At 35.2% G+C, this 19,691-nt stretch overlaps 1 protein-coding gene across 1 annotated transcript; it reads right to left on the reverse strand.

Annotated features, from left to right (window-relative positions):
* Positions 1-1,670: 1,670 nt before the first annotated feature.
* On the reverse strand, positions 1,671-15,415 carry LOC113760465. Its single transcript, XM_027303047.1, has 8 exons — positions 14,986-15,415; positions 12,163-12,351; positions 11,978-12,076; positions 11,690-11,794; positions 5,383-5,514; positions 4,803-4,940; positions 2,703-2,939; positions 1,671-2,465 (listed from the first exon to the last, which is right to left on the reverse strand). Exons 1-8 carry the CDS (start codon positions 15,400-15,402, stop codon positions 2,058-2,060), a joined length of 1,725 nt encoding a protein of 574 aa, XP_027158848.1. The 5' UTR covers positions 15,403-15,415; the 3' UTR covers positions 1,671-2,057.
* Positions 15,416-19,691: the final 4,276 nt, after the last annotated feature.

Consider the following 19,691-nt stretch of genomic DNA (forward strand, 5'->3'; position numbering starts at 1 on the left):
AAACATTGAGGGAGGTATCTGAAATTATCCCCACTTAAAAAACAGTAGTGTTGGACTTTGAAATATGATTTTACTTTTGTTTGATGTTCCTTCAAGTGAAGCTACTATTTCGCAACAAGTTTCTTTTCTTTTTCAACTACAATAAAAACCCTTCTGAGATCAAATTTTGTTAATTCTCTGACTCTCGTTGAAAAAGTTACTTTCTCTCTGTAAAGACTATAGAGAATCAATATGACAACCAAGTATAATTCATGGACATGTGAACCTTGATATTATTCCAATAAATGACCTTTTTCCTTGATCGTCTTGTCCTCGTAGATTCTCTATTAACCCAACTAAAAATTTCTAAAGTCAACAGCAGTTGCCTGTAAGCATTGGCAAGGTACAGAGAATCATGGATGTACTCAAAAGAGCATCCTGAAAGTCGTAGATGGCTGATACTAGGAAACGATGATACGTTCTTGCTGCCAACTTATTAATTATTATATAACGACAAAAATATGCATATGTAGTAAAAAATTAAAAATTTTTGTTTTCTCTAAGTTGATCACCCATAATTAATTCCATTCGACAAAGAAAGAGTTCACAAAGATTACGTCTAAATTGATGGAAATTTCCTGAGAAACTCAAGTTGGTGAAGATTATATCCTTTTTGAAAAAGCACCAAGTAACTTGCCTTTAATGGTAATCACACAAACTTTCCTCGCGGTATTCTTGAAAAATAGATATCCTTCTTATCTACAAATATAATTCTTATGCCCCCTTCTCCCCCAAAAATCCTTCGGCATAGTAGGTAAATGTAATCTCAAATTGATTGGAAAGTTGAACAAAGGACAATTAAAGCTAATGGTTGGAAGCACGGAGAGTAGACATTGCTTTCATGTGTGATTTCTATATTTGTGCAGGGTAAGCATCAAGCCATTGACAATTATGAACTGATTGAGGTAAAGGAAACTGTTTGGACACTATTTTCAATATTTTTGAAAGAACAGAACATGTGCTCTCAACCAACGATTTTCTTCCAATTTATTTTGCAAACACCATCAGTTACATCAGGATGTATACAAGAAACCTTAAATCACCAAATAATTACGAGTTCGATTATGTCCTAATTTGAGAATCTACATGACCACCAAAATTCAATTCTAACTGGCATCATAATTGAATTTTCAACAATATTTCACACTAGTTTGTCCACAAAATCGTGCATTGTTAAAACTAATGAAGAACCATTCGACAGGGTGGTCGAATTTTCTTCCCCTTGATAGTGGTGATTGAGTTGACAACTCATAAAAATACAAACTACACACACACACACACACACTGGGCACCAGTTAATTTTTAGTCTTTTGCTTCAATGACGAAACTATGAGAACCCAATATGTAGTTGTCTGATAGGAAGTTTAACACAACGAGGACACCAAAAGGGGAAAGCTGCGAAACAGTAATTTCATTTCAAACATCGAAGCTAAAACATATAGTCCATATGTGAATTTTTTGTTCTGCAGTACAAATATTAGTAGAAAAACAAAGTTGGATAAAGGAAAAGGCACGGAATGAATGAAAGGCCCGGACAGAAGAGGTGCTTCCCCTACACTTGAGATTAATTTTAGTAATCACTCTACCTTTTCATCAAAACAAATAGATACAACCACTTGCGAATGGCAGAATGTGATAAAGAGTGTATTTCCAACCCTTCTTATAAACTGCTTGCATTGCGGAGTCATCTCCAGCATGGCGACATAAGCCAAATAAAGACATCGTATCTACACGATCCACAAGGAAGTTTGAAAACATAATCCTGTATAAGGAAGTTAATAATGCAAAAACCCCCAATCCAAAAACATCTTTCCTTTTCATATGTTTCAAAAAACTGCAATCAAACAGGTTTCCATTGTCTTTAAAAAACTAAAACCATTTCATAGCAACAATCCCGACTCCTCATCAACTTTTCCGAAGTCAAGAACTGCCACTGAGGGAACCCCAAAATGAATTTGTCAGCCGCAAGCCAAGCAGGCCCATGGCCGCTTAAAATTGAGTTTCCCAGCTTCCAAGATTCACGGGACAGAACCAAAAGAAGAAAAGGTGACTGAACCACTTCCACCACATAAATGCAGGCTTCCAGATTCTACTCTTTTCCTGAAAAACACCCTTTCGAACAAGAAGCTTTCAAGACAACCATGTAAATCAAACTCACCAGTATCATATACCGTTCTTGTATAATCTGAGCCTGCTGCCTTTGTACCAAGGCCTCTTTCAAAATGCTTTACATAATTCGTGATGTTGTTTTGAGGTCCCGTGTTTTCTTTTGGTTTTTGAGCAAACGAAAACCGATAAGGTTCACTGCTTCCTCTGCTTTTGCTCCTTTTATCTACTTGGTCCACGGTGAGCGCATTGCTACTACTATGTGCAGTTAAATTAGAATCCTCACGGCTTTGCATCAGCTGACCATGCCCCCCCAGTGTCTGTTACAGAGAATAAGAATCAATCAAATATCTACTCGTATATAAGGTAACGATTTCAAGCTACCGCTGAAACCGGAAATTTGGATTACAGCAAGTGAAACAAGTGTATCTTCTAGCAAGCGTTACATGAGGAAACCTCTTCAAACAACATAACTGGCAACGAGTCACAACCAGAAAAAAAATGATCTTGGGAAAAAAAAAAAACAACAACAGGACATAGTCTGGATGAACAAATACCTGTTTTTCCTTCGAGAAACTATCATGTGCATGAAGAGGTAGATTGACGCTCAAACTTCCTTGAAGTACAGGCACAATGTCATGAACTGCAGTCGAGGATCCAGCAGAGATATGAGATGGATCTTCAGATGCAGAAAAATCTGAACTATCAAAGGTTGATATTGACACGCATTCATCGAAATATGCCATAGCTTCTTCTGCAAGACATTTTGATATCTTTTTCCTTTCAGTGCTTCTCTGTAATCAAAACATGCCAAGACCATCTCAAAAAATCAGAAACAAAGATGAATATAAACATATACAAAGAAGACCAAATTACAAGGAAATTGTTCCTTTTTTTGCCAGCAATTCTTTCCTGCCCTTTGTGATTAAGGTTATAGCTTCAAGAGTACCACAGCTCTTAGCTTTTGTGCCTGTAAATAACTAAATACTCCTAGCTAAAAAGGAATAAAATAAAGAAATAACGCAGATCTTCTACAAGCTTGGACATTATTGCAAAACAACTGACACATGCACCATCTCTTATTGGCAATCACCAAGACTTTCCAATTGGGATCCGTCGAGAATAAGGCCATTTTGTACGAGGCATCTGAGAAAAACTACATCTCAAGTCCTAGAAATAAGTACAATGAGCTGCATGTTAGCTAAAGAAGACTACGACTAGCACTTGTATAGAAGATAAAGTTGCTTGACCTTTAAGAGGCTACACAATTGTTCAGTTCAGTTCCTCAGGGAGGGAGAAGGATGCTCTAACATATTCTTAAGGTTGAAACCAACCAGTCACCTTGAAAAGAATCAGCATTATTAATGACCGAGATTACAGCAAAGCAAAACAACAAAAAAATTACACGTTGGACAAGAGGGATAGAACTGCAAAATTCAACCTGCATGCATCTACAAGACCTCATGCAGTTCACATGCTATTAAACCAACAGACTGCAACACATTTATTTTCCACTACTCCAAAGTCGATTTAATCTACAGTTCCTTAATACTTTTTGACAACTCTACGGTCAACCCTTATCATCAGTAAGTGCAAAGAACCACATAAAGGGACATCTATGTCTCCACGAAACAAAAATTTTTGAAGGAAAAAAGGAGGAATCTCTTATGTTTCCTTCCTCTCTTCTCTCTCCCTTTCTTTCATCGGGCATCTGTCCAGACAGCTCCAGGCTACCCACCTGACATGGTCTTCACCCCCAATCCCACAAAAGACACCAGCACTGCCTCCCAGAAAGCACACCAAAACCAGCAAGGTCCCCTGGCTAATGCCAGATGCTACAGGAATCTTGCCATTTCCTAGTTTAAATTATTATTCAATGCCAATGGTACATGTAAGGTACTAAGCTTTGAAGATGAATATTGGTACCAACATAAAAATTATTAATTAGATTACAGATTCTCTTGCCAATTTTTATTTTGTACCAGTCTGCAGATAAAATAGACGGATACAAAAGAAGAAAACTGGACTAGGAAGTGGTGAGCTGGGGTGTTAGCATTGCAGTTGACTTTGAGTGTGTAGCTGACACTTATTTACCAGTATCTGAATGCAAACCAAAGGCAAAACAATTATTACCTCAGTCCAAGACAAAGGAAAATAGATTCGTCTCAGAACATGGATATCCCAAAGTTCTTTCCAAAGGTAAAAGGCAACCAAAGACAAGGCATTGAGAAAGGGCACCTAAAAGAGGGGCTTTGGGTGAGTTGGCATGGCAGGTCCAAGGTGGCAAAAGACGGTGGTGGTGCAGAGACTAGATTTTACAGAAAGGTAGATGTGCGAAAAAAGAAGGGAAAGGACAAAGAAAAGGGAAAAGAAAAAAAAATAACAAAATGACTGTGCTGGACACAGTATGACCAAAAAAAAAAAGAATTTTCAGAGTTCCACAGACCGAAGGAAAGAGTTTTCTTCATATCAAGTGTTTATAACTAGGCACTACGACTACAACTTTAACAGTAGAAAGAAGTTGGATTCTCTGAATCACTGTTAATGGCTGAAACTGGTATAATAAACTATTAGTCAGGAGAGGCGTGATTTCCTGTCTCACACCACATAAAAATTCCATACGTTCAGAAAATGACAGGCAGAAAGTGAAAACATACTTTTCTTCCAGCACGGGATTTCTGAGGATTAGATGTTCTTGGATCAGGAAGTGTCTCCTTAAGTATTCTACTAAACTCCTGCCCACGGTGCTCTTCTACAGCCAGATCTGCTCTAAGTTTTCTTGCTCTTTCTTCAGACTGCACCATCAAATATATATGAGTTGGACAAAGTTATTCAGCTCATGATAATTTTCTCAAAAATGTGGAAGAAAGAGGGACTAAAATATATACTATCCAGAAAAAAAAAAAAGAGAACCATACCCCGTAATTACTAGACCTCATGATAGTTATACAAAAATCCACTACAAAGCTCAGAAAAGTCCAGAAAGGCCCTCTAAGTAAAGCGTCCATAGGTGCTACAAAATAAGGTTCCAATATTGATAAACTTGGATTCTTATCACCATATTACAAAAATCAAGATACAGTGACGAACAGTACAGCATTAAGATGCGAAATTCCAGATATAAGCTAAAAGCATTGCAAGATAATTCTTCATTTAGATAAGCTTCAAGCACTAGAAAAATTAACAGTGTCCTACTTCACCATGGCATTAACAAAGGTTAAAAAAAAAAAAAATCACCTCTTCAAGTTTTTGGGCATATTCTCTTCTGATGTCCAAGACCGATTCAACAGAACCAGAGTTGACACTGAGTGGAGGTATATCAGCAATGTCTGCAGTCACAATACCATTAACATTACCCCGTCGAATAGCCTGGAGTGAAAGGCATATAAGCAACTCTAGATCAATAAAGGTCCAACAACAAGAGCAAAGCAAATATACATATATTGGACAAAATGAGGAAAGAACATTCACCAAAAGGTGGATTTGTCCAAGCATTTACAAATTGAAAGTCTATTCTTCACTCAGGGGATAGTTTAAGCCCGTGCAATGTAATCAGAAATTCATATGGTAAAGTCCTAAATATCTCAAACTGAGTAGTATTTCATCCATGGAACAAAATTCACTATGAGCATGAATAAGCCATTTGGATTCTGTAGTCTGGTCCTACCTATTGCACTCACACTTCTTGCCTATTAGCTTCCAGAAGTCAACAAATCATTTTAGCTTTATAATCAGATGGTAAACCCAAGGTTTTGGTCATGAAAATACAGCTCTAGAAAGGACTAATGGTGTTTAGGTTCACTTAAAAGCATTAATCGAAGACACAAGTAAAATGGTCTGCTAAACTAGATTCCATACACTATCTGGACCAAATAAAAAGAGTAGAAAAGATTTTAGAGCACTGTGAGGTCACAGGAAAATATGCATAAGAACCAAATCAGATAGGAGAAGGTACCTCACAACTAGACAAGAAGCATTTTGAAGTATTATTGAATCCTGAGTAACAACTTGCAACTCAAGGAATGGAAGCTAATTGTCTAAACAGTATAACCGAATATAACCCAATGTATTATATAGACAAGCTGCAATCCTCACATAAGGTTGAGATTAGCCAAAAATTGGAAGCAGTAAGGACCTAGAAAGATGGAAATTGTGAGGCAGAATAGTTCTCGCACATTGAGATTAAAAATAATTTGGAATGACCAGTATGTGAAAGCTATACAGCTTAAACATATATCTTCACAAATAAGAATAAGAGCCAAATTCAAATGCACCCTTTGTGGGGCAGCTCATTTAAGGCATGAGAATTGCAAGAGAAAGAAAAGGGAGATAGGAGGGAGAAGAGAGGAAAGAAAAGTTGTTGGATATTGTCAAATACATGAGGATCACTTCTGTAATATAAAAGGGATAATTTCAGTCATTATGATTAATGGGGGGACAAAGAGCTACAACCATTACAAATCGTGAGCCCTTAACATTTACAATCAACATGAAGAGAAGAATAAAGAAGCTGACAAGTTACTAACTGTGAGAATAAATTGTAATTCACTAACACCACCATGAGAAAAAGAAAATGGGAAAACAGACAATGCTATCGCTCCATGGTTTGGAAAGATAAAATTATCTCCATCCCTAACATTCAAAATCAACCAAAAATGAAGTCAAAACCAAGTTCTATGCTGAGTCACAGAAAGACACTCAATTTGTTTGAAGGCTGTATTCTATTTATTTATTTATTTATTCACAGATACAAGAGAAAAGCATAAAATTAAAACATGGACCTCTTATTCAATTTAACGTGTCTAACTGGAAAGAAATGAACTTGTTACATTACAAAGATGAATAAATCAAGGGAACAAGGAGAAGTAGGTGAAGTGCCTAAAAACAACTCCTACGATTCCAAGGGAACAGCCCTCACATAATTTATGTCACAGAACCGGAAAAACATTAAAACAACCAAAATTTTTTTTTTTAAATTAAAAGAAAAAATAAAAAACCTGATCAAGCAGTATCTGTATTCATGACATAAGCAGATGAGATGTTAAAAATAAATCATAATCCTACTAAATAAAAACTGAACCGAGAATTAGATCATATGGATCATCGTTAAACCTCTTACACACGTTATTACACTACATCAAAAGTAATTACACACAGTTCTCACTCAAATTCAGTTTGACTACTACTGACACTTCTACGTAGGAATAAAAAATGTAAACATTTGACAAATGCCATAGAATGGAAAGACAAGAACATGGCTGTTCAGAAAATTCCTGAAAATAACAGATTTCAGGAGTTCTATCTGTTTCTTCACTTAGTTAGTATAGCTCAGTACAACCACCCCCCCCCCCTCCCTTTTTCTTCTTTTCCTCTCTGCGCAACAAAAGTTACCTGTGGCACTGATCACCTACAAACAAGGGATTGCTGGCAGCAAGATGCATACCTACACTTCAAAAATAGTGTGTTCACTGTCCAAATCTTGCCGGCTGAGCCAACCCTTAATGGCAATGTAGATTTTATTCTGACTTTTTCACTACCAGATTTTTGCTGTATTAGAGTTTTAGCTTCAAAGACAGGTAAATAATTTCAGATTATGCTGAAATATGATATTGCTGAGAAGTGAGGTCTTTGTATCAGGATTTTATAATTTCTGAATTAGGTTTCTGATGGTGTCAAGTATTTAAGTGTACAATTTATTGGCTAGTTCTCAAGAGATCTTGGACTCCAAGACACTTGTCAACTTGCTTACTCACACCCTCGGCCTCTTTCTCCCTCCCTCCCTCCCTCCCTCCCTCCTTCTCTGTGTGTGTGTTTTTGTTTGTGTTTGTATGCAGATTTCAAATCATAAAAATTTGTAGATCCTGATTTCAAATAAGACACCAAAATTGCAAGGATAGCATCGGATTCTGTTGTGTATCGGAACTTCATCTACACTACAGTGATTCCAAATCCATGTGCTTGCTATCATCCCAGTTTGTCCCCACTTTGCTTATATATTATTGGGATGAAGTGAAATTATTTTAGTTTAACAGATTGTGTTGTGCTTTCTCTGAGCATTGAAAGCTTCCTTGGTCAATTAATGCTCAGGATATCATGGTGGAATTCCTAAAACTTCTTTTGCCTCCCTCCTAACCCCTATTGTTTCCCTCTCCAGCTCAACCCTCAAAACTTTCTCCTCCTTATTTTCCTCTTTCTTTATCTCTTTCTCCTCTTAAAATTCTAATTCTGCTACATCCTACAATGATTGCTAAAAGTTTTCTAGACATACGACCCAGAGGCAGATCTTACCTCCACAGGCATATTAGTGTTGCATCACAAAGCAACAACTAAAGGTGTTAATAAATCGGGCTGCACATAGAGAAAGCTCATTCTAGCTCGTTTATGTTGAAAAACGGCTCATTAAATTTGGTACGCGAGTCAATTTGGCACCCAGTGCCAAGCTCTTTAGTTAAATGATCCAGACTCAAAAAGCCTGTCAACCATCAAACATGCTTGTCACAAAGCATGTAATGTATAAAAGCACTACATAGCTATGGATTGAACATATATTCTCTCAGATTCTAACATCCTCTTCCTCCCAAGACCTTTTCTTGTACTCTACTTCCCAACAACCCCAAAAAGCAATGCCAAAAAAATATTTCCTTTCCATATACCATCAGCCATTACAAAAAGTTAAAAGCAGACTAAGAAAGAAGCAGACAAAGACACAACCCCCACCCCATCACCGTTGTTCTCTCTATATGTCTCTTGTCAAATATATGCTTCCAATCTCTTCATCAGTCTCTGCTCTTGTTACTACATCCCTATTACCTTCAACCTAGAGATGGATCTATGTGTGTGTAATCTGTCCATGGCTCTATACAGTGTGCTCCTAACATCTTGGGTTCATCCGTCTTAAGTTCTGATTAGCAGATCCATCTACCCTTTTCAGATCTCTGTGCATGCAGTACTTGTGAACCTGAAAGGAGAGAAACTCGTGCTAATTGTGTGAAGATTGAGTAATTTTAGTAATCTTTTGCACACTTTAGATTTTAGATTTGGTACAAAATTGGTTTTTCTCAAGCACATTCAATCGGATTGAGCTTCTCAAATATATATTAATCAAGATTGAACTGATTTTCCATCATCAAAAAATAATGGGTAAAAAACAAAAAACCCCTTGTGGTAAACCTATTATACAAATAAGCCCCCTATGGTTTCAAAATATACAACACGGTACCTCATGGTTTGAACTAAATTGTAAACCTGACTGAAATGGGTAAAATTAACAGGCACTACTGAAATGACCAAAATGCCCTTATATAACTAACCAACAGCAATTGAACAGAATCATTTGTTTCGTTCAAACCCTACGAAGAGACAGAGAGAGAGAGAGCAGAATATCTGTAGAGAGAGAGAGAGTGAGAGAGCAGCCAACAGATTCTTTTTGGTGAGGACCCACTGATATTGTTAGCAAAAGCTGTTATTGTTGGCAACAGATTGTTATGGCGTCCGCTGATATTGCAGTTCAGACGCGACCAGTTATGGCGGGTGCTGCTTCAACGGAAAATGTTCATATATCGTCCTTGAAGGATGGTGGGAAAAGTTCTTCGGCACCGGTATCTGAGGTTCAATCAGTCTCGAAGGATGGGCTGCGGGTTTCTCTGCAACACCATGTGCAGTCTAGTCAGCTTGTTGAGGGCAGCTTCACGGATCCTGAGTCTGATGAGGACCCGGTACATACTTTCAATTCCTTTGGGGTTCTTGAAAATATTCAGGATGGTATGGATGGACAGCTGCCTAAGGTGTCTCTGTCTCGGTCTCCTCCCGCTACATTATCTCCGAGAAAGACAAAGTCTATTCGTCATTCACGAAGGAACTCAGCGGGCAATCTAAAGGAGTGTGATACTACATTGCAGCATGGGTTTTTTACCTAAGCCAAGATTGTGTAGTAGCTGCTCGGTGGTTCACTTCATCCCTGAAGAAGCTTTACCTTCCTCTTCAATTGGGTGGTAATTTGATTTCTCCCAAGGGCTAGTTGGATTTCTCTCAATCAAGAAGCAAATTGAATTTCTTGACACAAACATCATTGGGAGTTTTATTGGGGGCTAAGGGGTAGAATAGGAATATTTGCTAAAAATTAAGTATAAAGAATTTGTTTTTAGCTTCCAGTATATCAGTCCCGTTAATTTTACCGATTTCCGTCACGTGTACAATTTAGTTCAAAGCATGAGGGACTGTGTTGTATATTTTGAAACCATAGGGGGCTTATTTGTATATTAGGTTTACCACAGGGGTTTTTTTGTTTTTTACCCAAAAATAATCGACCAAGATTGAGCTTAAACCATTTAATCATTGAGCCAAGTTAAACTTGAGGTACTCATCTCATTAAAAGCTCTAATTACATGTTAAAGAACACTCGTGTTAAAGAAAATATATCCCAAAAGAAATTTCAATTGAACATAAGATCGTTACTTACTAAAACTTAATTGATCCATGCAACATCAAAATCTTTTGACCTTTTGATGCAATGAACATAACATAAGCTCTTTATCCCAAGAACTAGGGAATGGCAAGATACCCCAACTAAAACTGCTTCCTACTTCATATCAAACAGGCAATAAGAAGCATCGAGACATGTCTTAAGAAATTTGCAAGTATGTTTGACGTGAATCATGTGTAAAGTACTACTAAAAGTTTCACAGCATGATCAGAGATTTTCAATTGAGAGAGACAGGAAAGACAGAGAGAGGATGATGTGAGCAGCAAAGATGAAGAGCATTATCAAATGTCATCCTGGAAGAGAGTCCTAAATTCAAGTAAAGATCAATAATGTCTACCATGTGGTGCCACAGAAATAGTTACCATAAAAGCAGTTACCAGTAAATAGTGTTTTATAGAAGCCTAGAAACTATTTCCATTTAAATTGGAAGCTCAGATTTGAGGAGATAATTACTTGTTTACGGATAAATGGCGCTGATGTCCCTTACAATATTATGGATACCTCTCTTGTTTTTCAAATCAGAGTTACCTCCTTTACTAACTTTCAGGTTTCTTGTGATGTACAGTCAACATAGAGTATTCCATTGACTGCTTCTAATACTCTACCAGTGACAGGCATACCTTTTAATAATATCAAATATTCAGAAATGACTATGTAAAATGACAATAAGCTTTAAGGCAGTTACTTTGTTTCAAAAACCAGAGAGGTTTCTCCAATAATGAACAAATCTATGGGCAGGTCAGTATGATCCACCCATTAATTATCGTACAAAGTTAGCAATCTAAATTACAATGTTAATCTAACTGTGATGACCATTTTGTAAGCTACATCTTGTTTCATACCCAAAAGAACTGGTCAATATCAAAGGTCAAAAATCACTATGTATGAAATCCCATTCATCATCTGTTGTAGCCTCAAGATAGTCATAACCATATCGTCAAGGAGGCTTAGGTTAAACTACAGGAAAAGCATTAAAGACACTCCTATTAAACTATCTCCATACTCAAAATGGCCAATCAATAAAAGGACAGGAGGACTAAACAAAAGTAGAAGAGAACTTACACTTTCAATGTCATTTTGCATATTTGAGATAGCACGTCTCACTTCTGATCGGACAGTTTCATATATTCCACTAGCATCAGCAGCATCACCTCCCCATTTGTCACCCTAAAATGATTGAAAATGACCAAAACCCATTAATCAGGAAGTTTCAAGACAATACAGTAGTTAAAGGTTTAACATTGAAAGGAGCTCAGATGAAAACTAGTAATCGGTGACCACTGCTAGTTTAACATATTTTTGGCCTTCACTTCTGGCATACTCATGCAAAATATGTTGAAGGAAACCCACCTTCATTTGTTCGCAAACAGCAATAATGGTTTTCTCTTCAGTTTCTGATAGGGAACATGTTGAAATCCCATCTTCCCAGTTTGAAAATTGAAAACTGCACTGAAAACAAGCACATCTATCAGAAGAACTGCAACTAAATGACGTTAAATAGATAAAATTCCATTGATCACCAAAATTTAACTCACAACGGAATCCTCTTCAGAACACTCAGTTGCTTGGCCATGGTTGCTTGGCATTGGTGAACTCTTGATCCATCCCTGCCTATCAGCTCCATTTTTTACTGTATTCCCACTTCTCAAATTGTTAGCAACTTGCTTAAAGTTAAAATCTTGTTGAGCATTATTCAATCTTACCAATTCTTGCTCCTTATCACTCTGTATAAAACAACAATAACTGATCATTAGTTTTGACGAATACCATTAGAAATGCTCTGATACGTATACATTAAAATATCACAAACAGTGTAATTTAATAGCTGATATCCCTTAACGACATAAAGAGCACAAGAATTAACAGCTAACAGGGGCAATAAAGTGATTTAGTACAATGGCGAATTCCCTTTTTAGGTGCAGAAGCAAACACTATATATAATTCACTACATCAAGACAAACTTTGCCCTTTTGTGACAGTACATGTGCTAACTGTGGATATGAAACTGTTATCAAGAAAAATATCTCAACAATTTCATATTTATTTAAGTTGATAACTGGGATAACTGTTTCATGGAACCACTGAGCCAAACTAAGTCTCTCTTTGGGCTATAGGTCGGGGGGTCGAACCCCACCTGCAATGAAAAAAATCCAAAAGAGGTGTCAAAGCACTCCTGTGGTCTAGTCAGATCCTTATACCTACTAGCCCCTTGTACATAGCCTCTTTAGGCTCTCCTCCTTATAGATTAGGATAGATTAGGTTATAGAAATGTTATCGTTGCCGTAAAAAAAAAAGGATAACTGTTTCACGGGGATGCACTTATCTCTTTACTTTAAATTATATCAGCACCTTCATCTTCCTATAGATACGTATATCCTTGTATGTATGTATGTACTAAACAATTTCAGAAAAGAATTGCGGATGCAATTGATAACCTCATGTGTACCAAAACCATCCATTCAGTCCTCAATAGTTCAGTCCTCTCTCTCCATTTAAAAAATTCCAGACTTACCACATTTGACAAAACCCAAAGGATGCACTATAGGCAGAGACCAAAAGTTACTCCATTCTTTTGGAAAAGTTCAGGCTTGGAAGAAAACCCTTCACTGCCTCCATCAACCAAACAGTAGATGTGTACAAGTTTTTTCAAAGGGTTTTAAGCCTTTAGAGCCTCAAACCCTTAAGTGCCTAATGTTATCTTTTGATCATTCACACCCTTGACAAAATATCAATGCTTACAGTGTACAAATTGTTAGAAAAAAGCCAAATCAGGCCTTCAATTAACAAAGGGATTTTAACACTTTATATTGTCACAGGTTTGGTACCCTAAATAACCCAGCTTTTTGGCTTGAATTTCGTCGGTTTGTTGTTAATTTCTTAATCAAAGGTTCTGAGCTTTGTCTTCTATCATCATGAGGAACATTCTAACACAAAATGTGTGCTCTGCCCATCAATCTCAACAAAGATTTTAGGCATTTACTACATTACAGTAGTTAGCCAATTTAAATCAAGTTTTACCCATCCAATCGAATGCTTCTTTGGAGAAACCTGAGGAACCAAATCCGGTATTTTTTTCCCGGGTGTCCAAACATCAAAGGCCAAAAGGGCAATTATGCCCTTACTCAATACTACATCAGCAAATTTAAAAAAAAAAAACAATATAATGTAGCCTATAACAAGATAAAACTTCTGCAGATCACATTAACAGTTACATAAATCTCAATTATCTTTATCACAATTGTATAATATCTTAAGGGAAATCATTCAAAACGCTCCACATATTTTGCAAAATAACTTTTTTTATCTTTCACTTTTGAAAGTGTAATTATGTCCCTTATAAATTCACATTGGTCAAATTTGATCCCTATCTAGGTTACCAACTAATTTTTTTACCAGAATCCACTATGTGTCTTGCATGTGATCATTTTTAAGGGACAAAATTGTCAAATCACATTTCACATAATCCAATCTATAGTCCCTCACAATTCACAAAATATATTTTTTCGTCCTCCACATTACACAAAATATATTTTTTCGTCCCTCATTGATCACATGTACTAATAGTATTTTCTTTTTTTGAAAACCCATGTATATGTCTATTTGATTTCACCTGACCACTATATCTATTACATGCTATTCATAGTGTTCAGGTAAAATCAAATAGACATATATATGAATTTTCAAAAAAAGAGAAAACTATTCGTACACGTGATCAATGAGGGATGAAAAAATTTATTTTGTGAAATGTGGAGAATGGAAAAATTCATTTTGTGAAACATAAAGACAAAAAAGTTCATTTTGTGAAATGTGAAGGACTATGGATCGGATTATATGAAATATGATTTGACAATTTTGCCCCTCAAAAATAATTGTAGAATAGGGACCAAATTTTTTTCCAGCCAATTTCCCATATCGTGGTATAGGGACAATTTTACCCCTAAAAATAATCGTGGTATAGGTCAATTTTACCCCTCAAAAATATATATGGATTCCAGCAAAAAATTAGTAGAAATTTAGATAGGGACCAAATTTGATCGATCTGAATTGGTAAGGAATGTAAAACTAAACTTTTAAAAGTGAGACGAAAAAAGTTATTTTGCAAAATGTGAGGAAAGTTTTGAATCATTTTCCCATATCTCCTGGCCCCAAAATTTCAGAACATTATGCTTTCCAAAATCAAGAAAATGCGATCTAAACTAAAATTCTGCTACATCTTACCAATAAAAATTTTGCAAAAAGAAAGGAGCAAATTCTAGTGCAAAATGTACAAAATCAATTAAATTACCAACTAGAAAGATAATAAAACCGAGAATATTGAAAACAAGACCAAAGAAACTTAAAAAAAGAAAAATGTTGACCTCATAGGATCCATAGCGTCCTCTAGAGACGGACCTTCCACGAACTCTAGACAAGCTACGCCCAATTCCATTACTCTTCAGCCCAGCAGAAGAATTCCTCGTAACTGATCGTCCCCTCTCAGCAGCAGTTGTACCCGTCGCCTCAACAACCCTTCTCTGTTTTTCATCTTTTTCTTGATCATCAGCAGTAGAAATAGTACTATTAGCCGCCCAGAAAAGTGGGTTCTCTCTTTTGTTGGAAAATTCAGAAGAAATGTCGTTCAGGGACTGTTTGGCTCTGGAAACTGCGCTGACGCTTTGAGATCGTTGCCTTCTGATGGTGGGGTTTTGGGAATGGTGGGAATTCTGAGCGTTGGTGCAATTGGAATTTAGACTTCCCCCTCGTTTGGAGGTGGATTTGAAGGCTGCAGAGGCCATCTCTGCTGTTTCTTTTTCACTGGAATACTAAAACTTTGTTCACGGGAATATCGAGAGAGACAGGAAGGATAAAAGAAAAAACGGGTAATTTCAGAAACCTCCTCTAGGTTTCTGACAATTTCACTAGGCTCTCTGAAGTCTAAACAATTATACAAACTTCCCCTAAAGTTAAGGTTTTGATAATAAAATTAGTCCAATTAGAAAAAGTAACATTAAAAAATACTTTAATGAGAGAGATGAAACTTTTATTTCATAAATACTCCTTATGCATGTATATAAGTTGTATTAATAAAAGAATAAAAATAATTAAAAATTAAAAACAATTAATACATAAATTTTATCACTCAAAAAGTTCACATTTAATAAATTAGACAGCATAAATAAGTAACAAAACTACACTAATAATCATAAGATTCAACAAAATAGACTAGTCATTTCTTTTGATATGATGTTTGCTATGATTCTTGTGATTTTGAATAGAAAAAATTTTCTAATTTTGCTTTTCTTTTCCTTCCATTCTCCTTTATTAATATCTAATAATTAAATAATTAGAGCACTAATTAACTATTAGGAACTAATTAACGAAAATAACTACTGAAATTTCTTTAATGATGAGCGATGACATGTATTTACAAAATAACATCAATTGATATAACTAATGGAGAAATGAAGGAAAAGAAAAGCAAAATTTGAAAATTTTTCTATTCAAAATCACAAGAATCATAGCAAATATCATTCTAAAAGAGATAACTAGTTTATTTTGATGAATCTTGTGATCATTAGTATAGTTTTATTACTTATTTATGCTGCCTAATTTAATAAATGTAAACTTTTTGAGTGGTAAAATATGTGTGTTAATTATTTTTAACTTTTTATTATTTTTATTCTTTTATTAATACAACTTATGTATATGCATAAGGGGTATTTATAGAATCAAAGTTTTATCTCTCTCCTTAAAGTACTTTTTAATGTTACTCTTTTTTAATTTGACTAATTTGGTATCAAAACCTTAACTTCAGAAGAGATTTGTGTAATTTTATAAACTTTTAAGGGAGACTAATGAATTTATTAAAAACTTCAAGGAAGGTTTTTGAAATTATCCCAAAAATAAAGCACTAAAAGAAGTGGAGAGTGACTAAGACAAGGAAATGAGGAAGAAGGTCAAAAGATTTGTCTTAGATTCCTAATACTATCACTTTTTTTGATTTATTTGGGTAAATCCTCCAAAATGTACTTCACACTTTGCCAATAAAATTTTTTTTGTCATTAACTTTTAGCATATTAACTTTGCGTCTCTTTCAAATTCAAATTAACAAAATTTGGTCTAACTTATATTTTGAACTACATTTTAGTTTGAAATCACCACGTGACTCACATGTAATCATCTTTTATGTACAAAAAGATCAGATCCTATCTTTTTTATGATAAAAATTATTATGGATTGGGTTCGATCCCACTGTTTTTTTTTTAAAATAATACAGTTTAGATCAGATTTTATTTTTTTAGGCATAAAAATGAATATGGATCCGATAATTTGTTTAACTACAAATGGGATTTAATCTTTTTGTCCCCAAAAAATTGATCATGTGTGCGTAATATAATGGATTCAAGTTAAAAAGTGATCGAAAACCTAAGTTGGGACCAAATTTTATCGATTAAATTTTGTAAGGGACATAACATTATCATTTCAAAATTGAATGATGATTATATTCATTTGGTAAAATATGATGGATGTTTTGAACAATTTTCCCTTCATTTGACTCTTGGCTAGCCATTTTAGTTCTAGCTGATTTTGATTGATATTAGTGCTTTAGAAGGCGACTTTTATAAAAGTGGAGAAGAATGGCTAGTTCGATAAATTGAACTTGGTCCAACAAGAAAATCGGCAAAGGGATCGAGTCAATGAATTACTGATTCAACCAGTGCATTACAGTTGAGCTGATGAGTCACTAAAATAATATCTATGCACACAAAATAGCAACTTTAGTATACATTAATAGAATGTATACTAAATATTGTACTTGAAAAGATATATAATGAACATTTAAACATTAACAAAGGACTTAATTTCATTTTATTGTACTTATACACAAATAAATTATGTAGTCAAATATAAAACAAAATTATTTCACTTATTTTTATTGAAATAGCATCAGTTCCGTTTGGATTAGTTGTTTTTGGGATTTTTTTGAAATATTTTATTGTAATAATGTATATAAAAAATTTTTACTATAGATGTTTTTGGTATTTTTTGGAGATATTTTTGGGATATATTTTGGGGCATTTTTAAAGTTTAAAAATTTTTAGGGTGTTTTAAAAATTAACACTATCACCCATCACCACTAGGCATGTCAATGGGTAAGATATGGTTTGAATCCCTTTGATCCGGCTAATTTCTCAGAATATACATATAAAAAAAAAATCTGCCAAATGAAGCTCTGACTAGAGGTATTTCTCAAACTATATCAGCACGGCAGCAAAACAAAATTTTCAAATTGGTCAGGAACTAATTTTTTTTTAAAAAAAGTCAGCTGCTGCCGTGCCGACTGTGCACGGCAGCAGCTGCCAAATTTGTTTTTTTTTTAAAATACCTGTCCCCTACCGTGCACAGTCAGCACAGCAGGGGACAGGCGGAAAAATGCTGTGGCTTTTTGACAAAGGCGGTCAAAAATAGAAGTTGGACTACTTGTGGCTTTTTGCAGCCCAAATTCCGACAGGTTTTATCGGATTGTAAATATTTTAACCCACGATCAATTGTCATGACAAGTGACGAGAACAATAAAAAAGAAAAAAAGTAATAATCTGCAAATGTAGTTAAAAAAAATATAGAAGGAAGATTCTTGGAAGATGCAAAAATGTTGTTTCGAAAAAAATAATGATCCGACAATTAGGGCGTATTATTACGTACGCCAAGCCAAAGTAATTATAATAATTAATTCCTGCTTATCGGAATACATGAATCCTTCTTTAATTAACAACTATTATGCATTTAATAATGGTTTAATAATAATACAAAATTTAATTAAAAAATGTTACGATATTTACAATACAAAAGGCATCTTGTCAATGAATAATGAGGTTAGTTTAATGTATTTATTTTAAAAATTAATGAAATGGAGTATATTTAGGATTATGGTTAAAATCTAATTTACTCAGGTTATTTTGAAAATTAAAGTAATGAAATTTATTTAGGATGGCTTTAAAATTTTAGTTTACTAAGATTATTATAAAAATTATATAACCGACTATTTCAAAGATTATAGATAAATGAATAAAGATGTACTTAATTTACTCGTTACTTGTGATAATGATTACCAGTTATATTTTGTAATTATGTTTAAATATTTTACGGTAACCAAGCATGTAAATATATATGTTCATTAAAAAGTTTATAACACATTGTCACTTACATGTAAATTAGGCTTACTATGTCAAGCGATAACTGTATGGTACTGCAACTATATTGGGGAGGAAAAATTGTATACGCTGGAGACTCAATTTTTTACGACCCACCTATGCCCAAAAAAGTTCTCTTCCTAACAAAAATGGTGGGATACGATGAATTATTAGACAGAGTATACAATATCATGGGTTTAGATCGGAATAGGTAAATGATAAATTTGATATTTCGAAATAGCCCCCAAACTGGTATTTTTGGTGCGATGCCTTTGGTTGATGATAATAGAGTGGCTGGTATGTATTACCTAAAATCTGGTAGTTGACAACCCACTAAAATTTATGTTGAAGTGGAGGACATATCGAATTATTGTGGTAATGATAGTCAAACCTTTGAAATTGGAAGTGGGATTGAGGTCGAACCACCTTGCTATTTATTCGACACTTCGAATCTCCACTATAGTCAGCTTACTCAATTAGAGACGGTCGATGATCTCCCGTCCCGAACAGGATGACGAAAAGGCAATATGCGCTGCAGAGAAATTGACCATCTAACTACCAGTAGTCGGCCAATTATGCATAAGTCAACACTTAGGGCTCATGCTGCGGACATCCCGACTTCCTCAATGTTAGACCCTCTTCCGTATACTAATGTTGATTTAGTTGATATCGAAATTGGTTCCGAACTAGAACCGGATGATGATGATTCTGGTAGTGACGACGACCAAGATGATGTCTATCCTATTCATTCCATCCAAGCACGGGATCAGATGACATTTACCGAACCCTGTTTAGGAAGTGAAGGTCCCAGTTTGCGATATGAAGCAGGAGTTGATGCTGTAGTGCAGTTTGACCCTCTCGATACTCGAGAGGCCAAAAAGCTAAAGTTCTGG

The sequence above is a fragment of the Coffea eugenioides genome, chromosome 2 (assembly GCF_003713205.1).
Source record: "Coffea eugenioides isolate CCC68of chromosome 2, Ceug_1.0, whole genome shotgun sequence".
Lineage (NCBI taxonomy): Eukaryota > Viridiplantae > Streptophyta > Magnoliopsida > Gentianales > Rubiaceae > Coffea > Coffea eugenioides.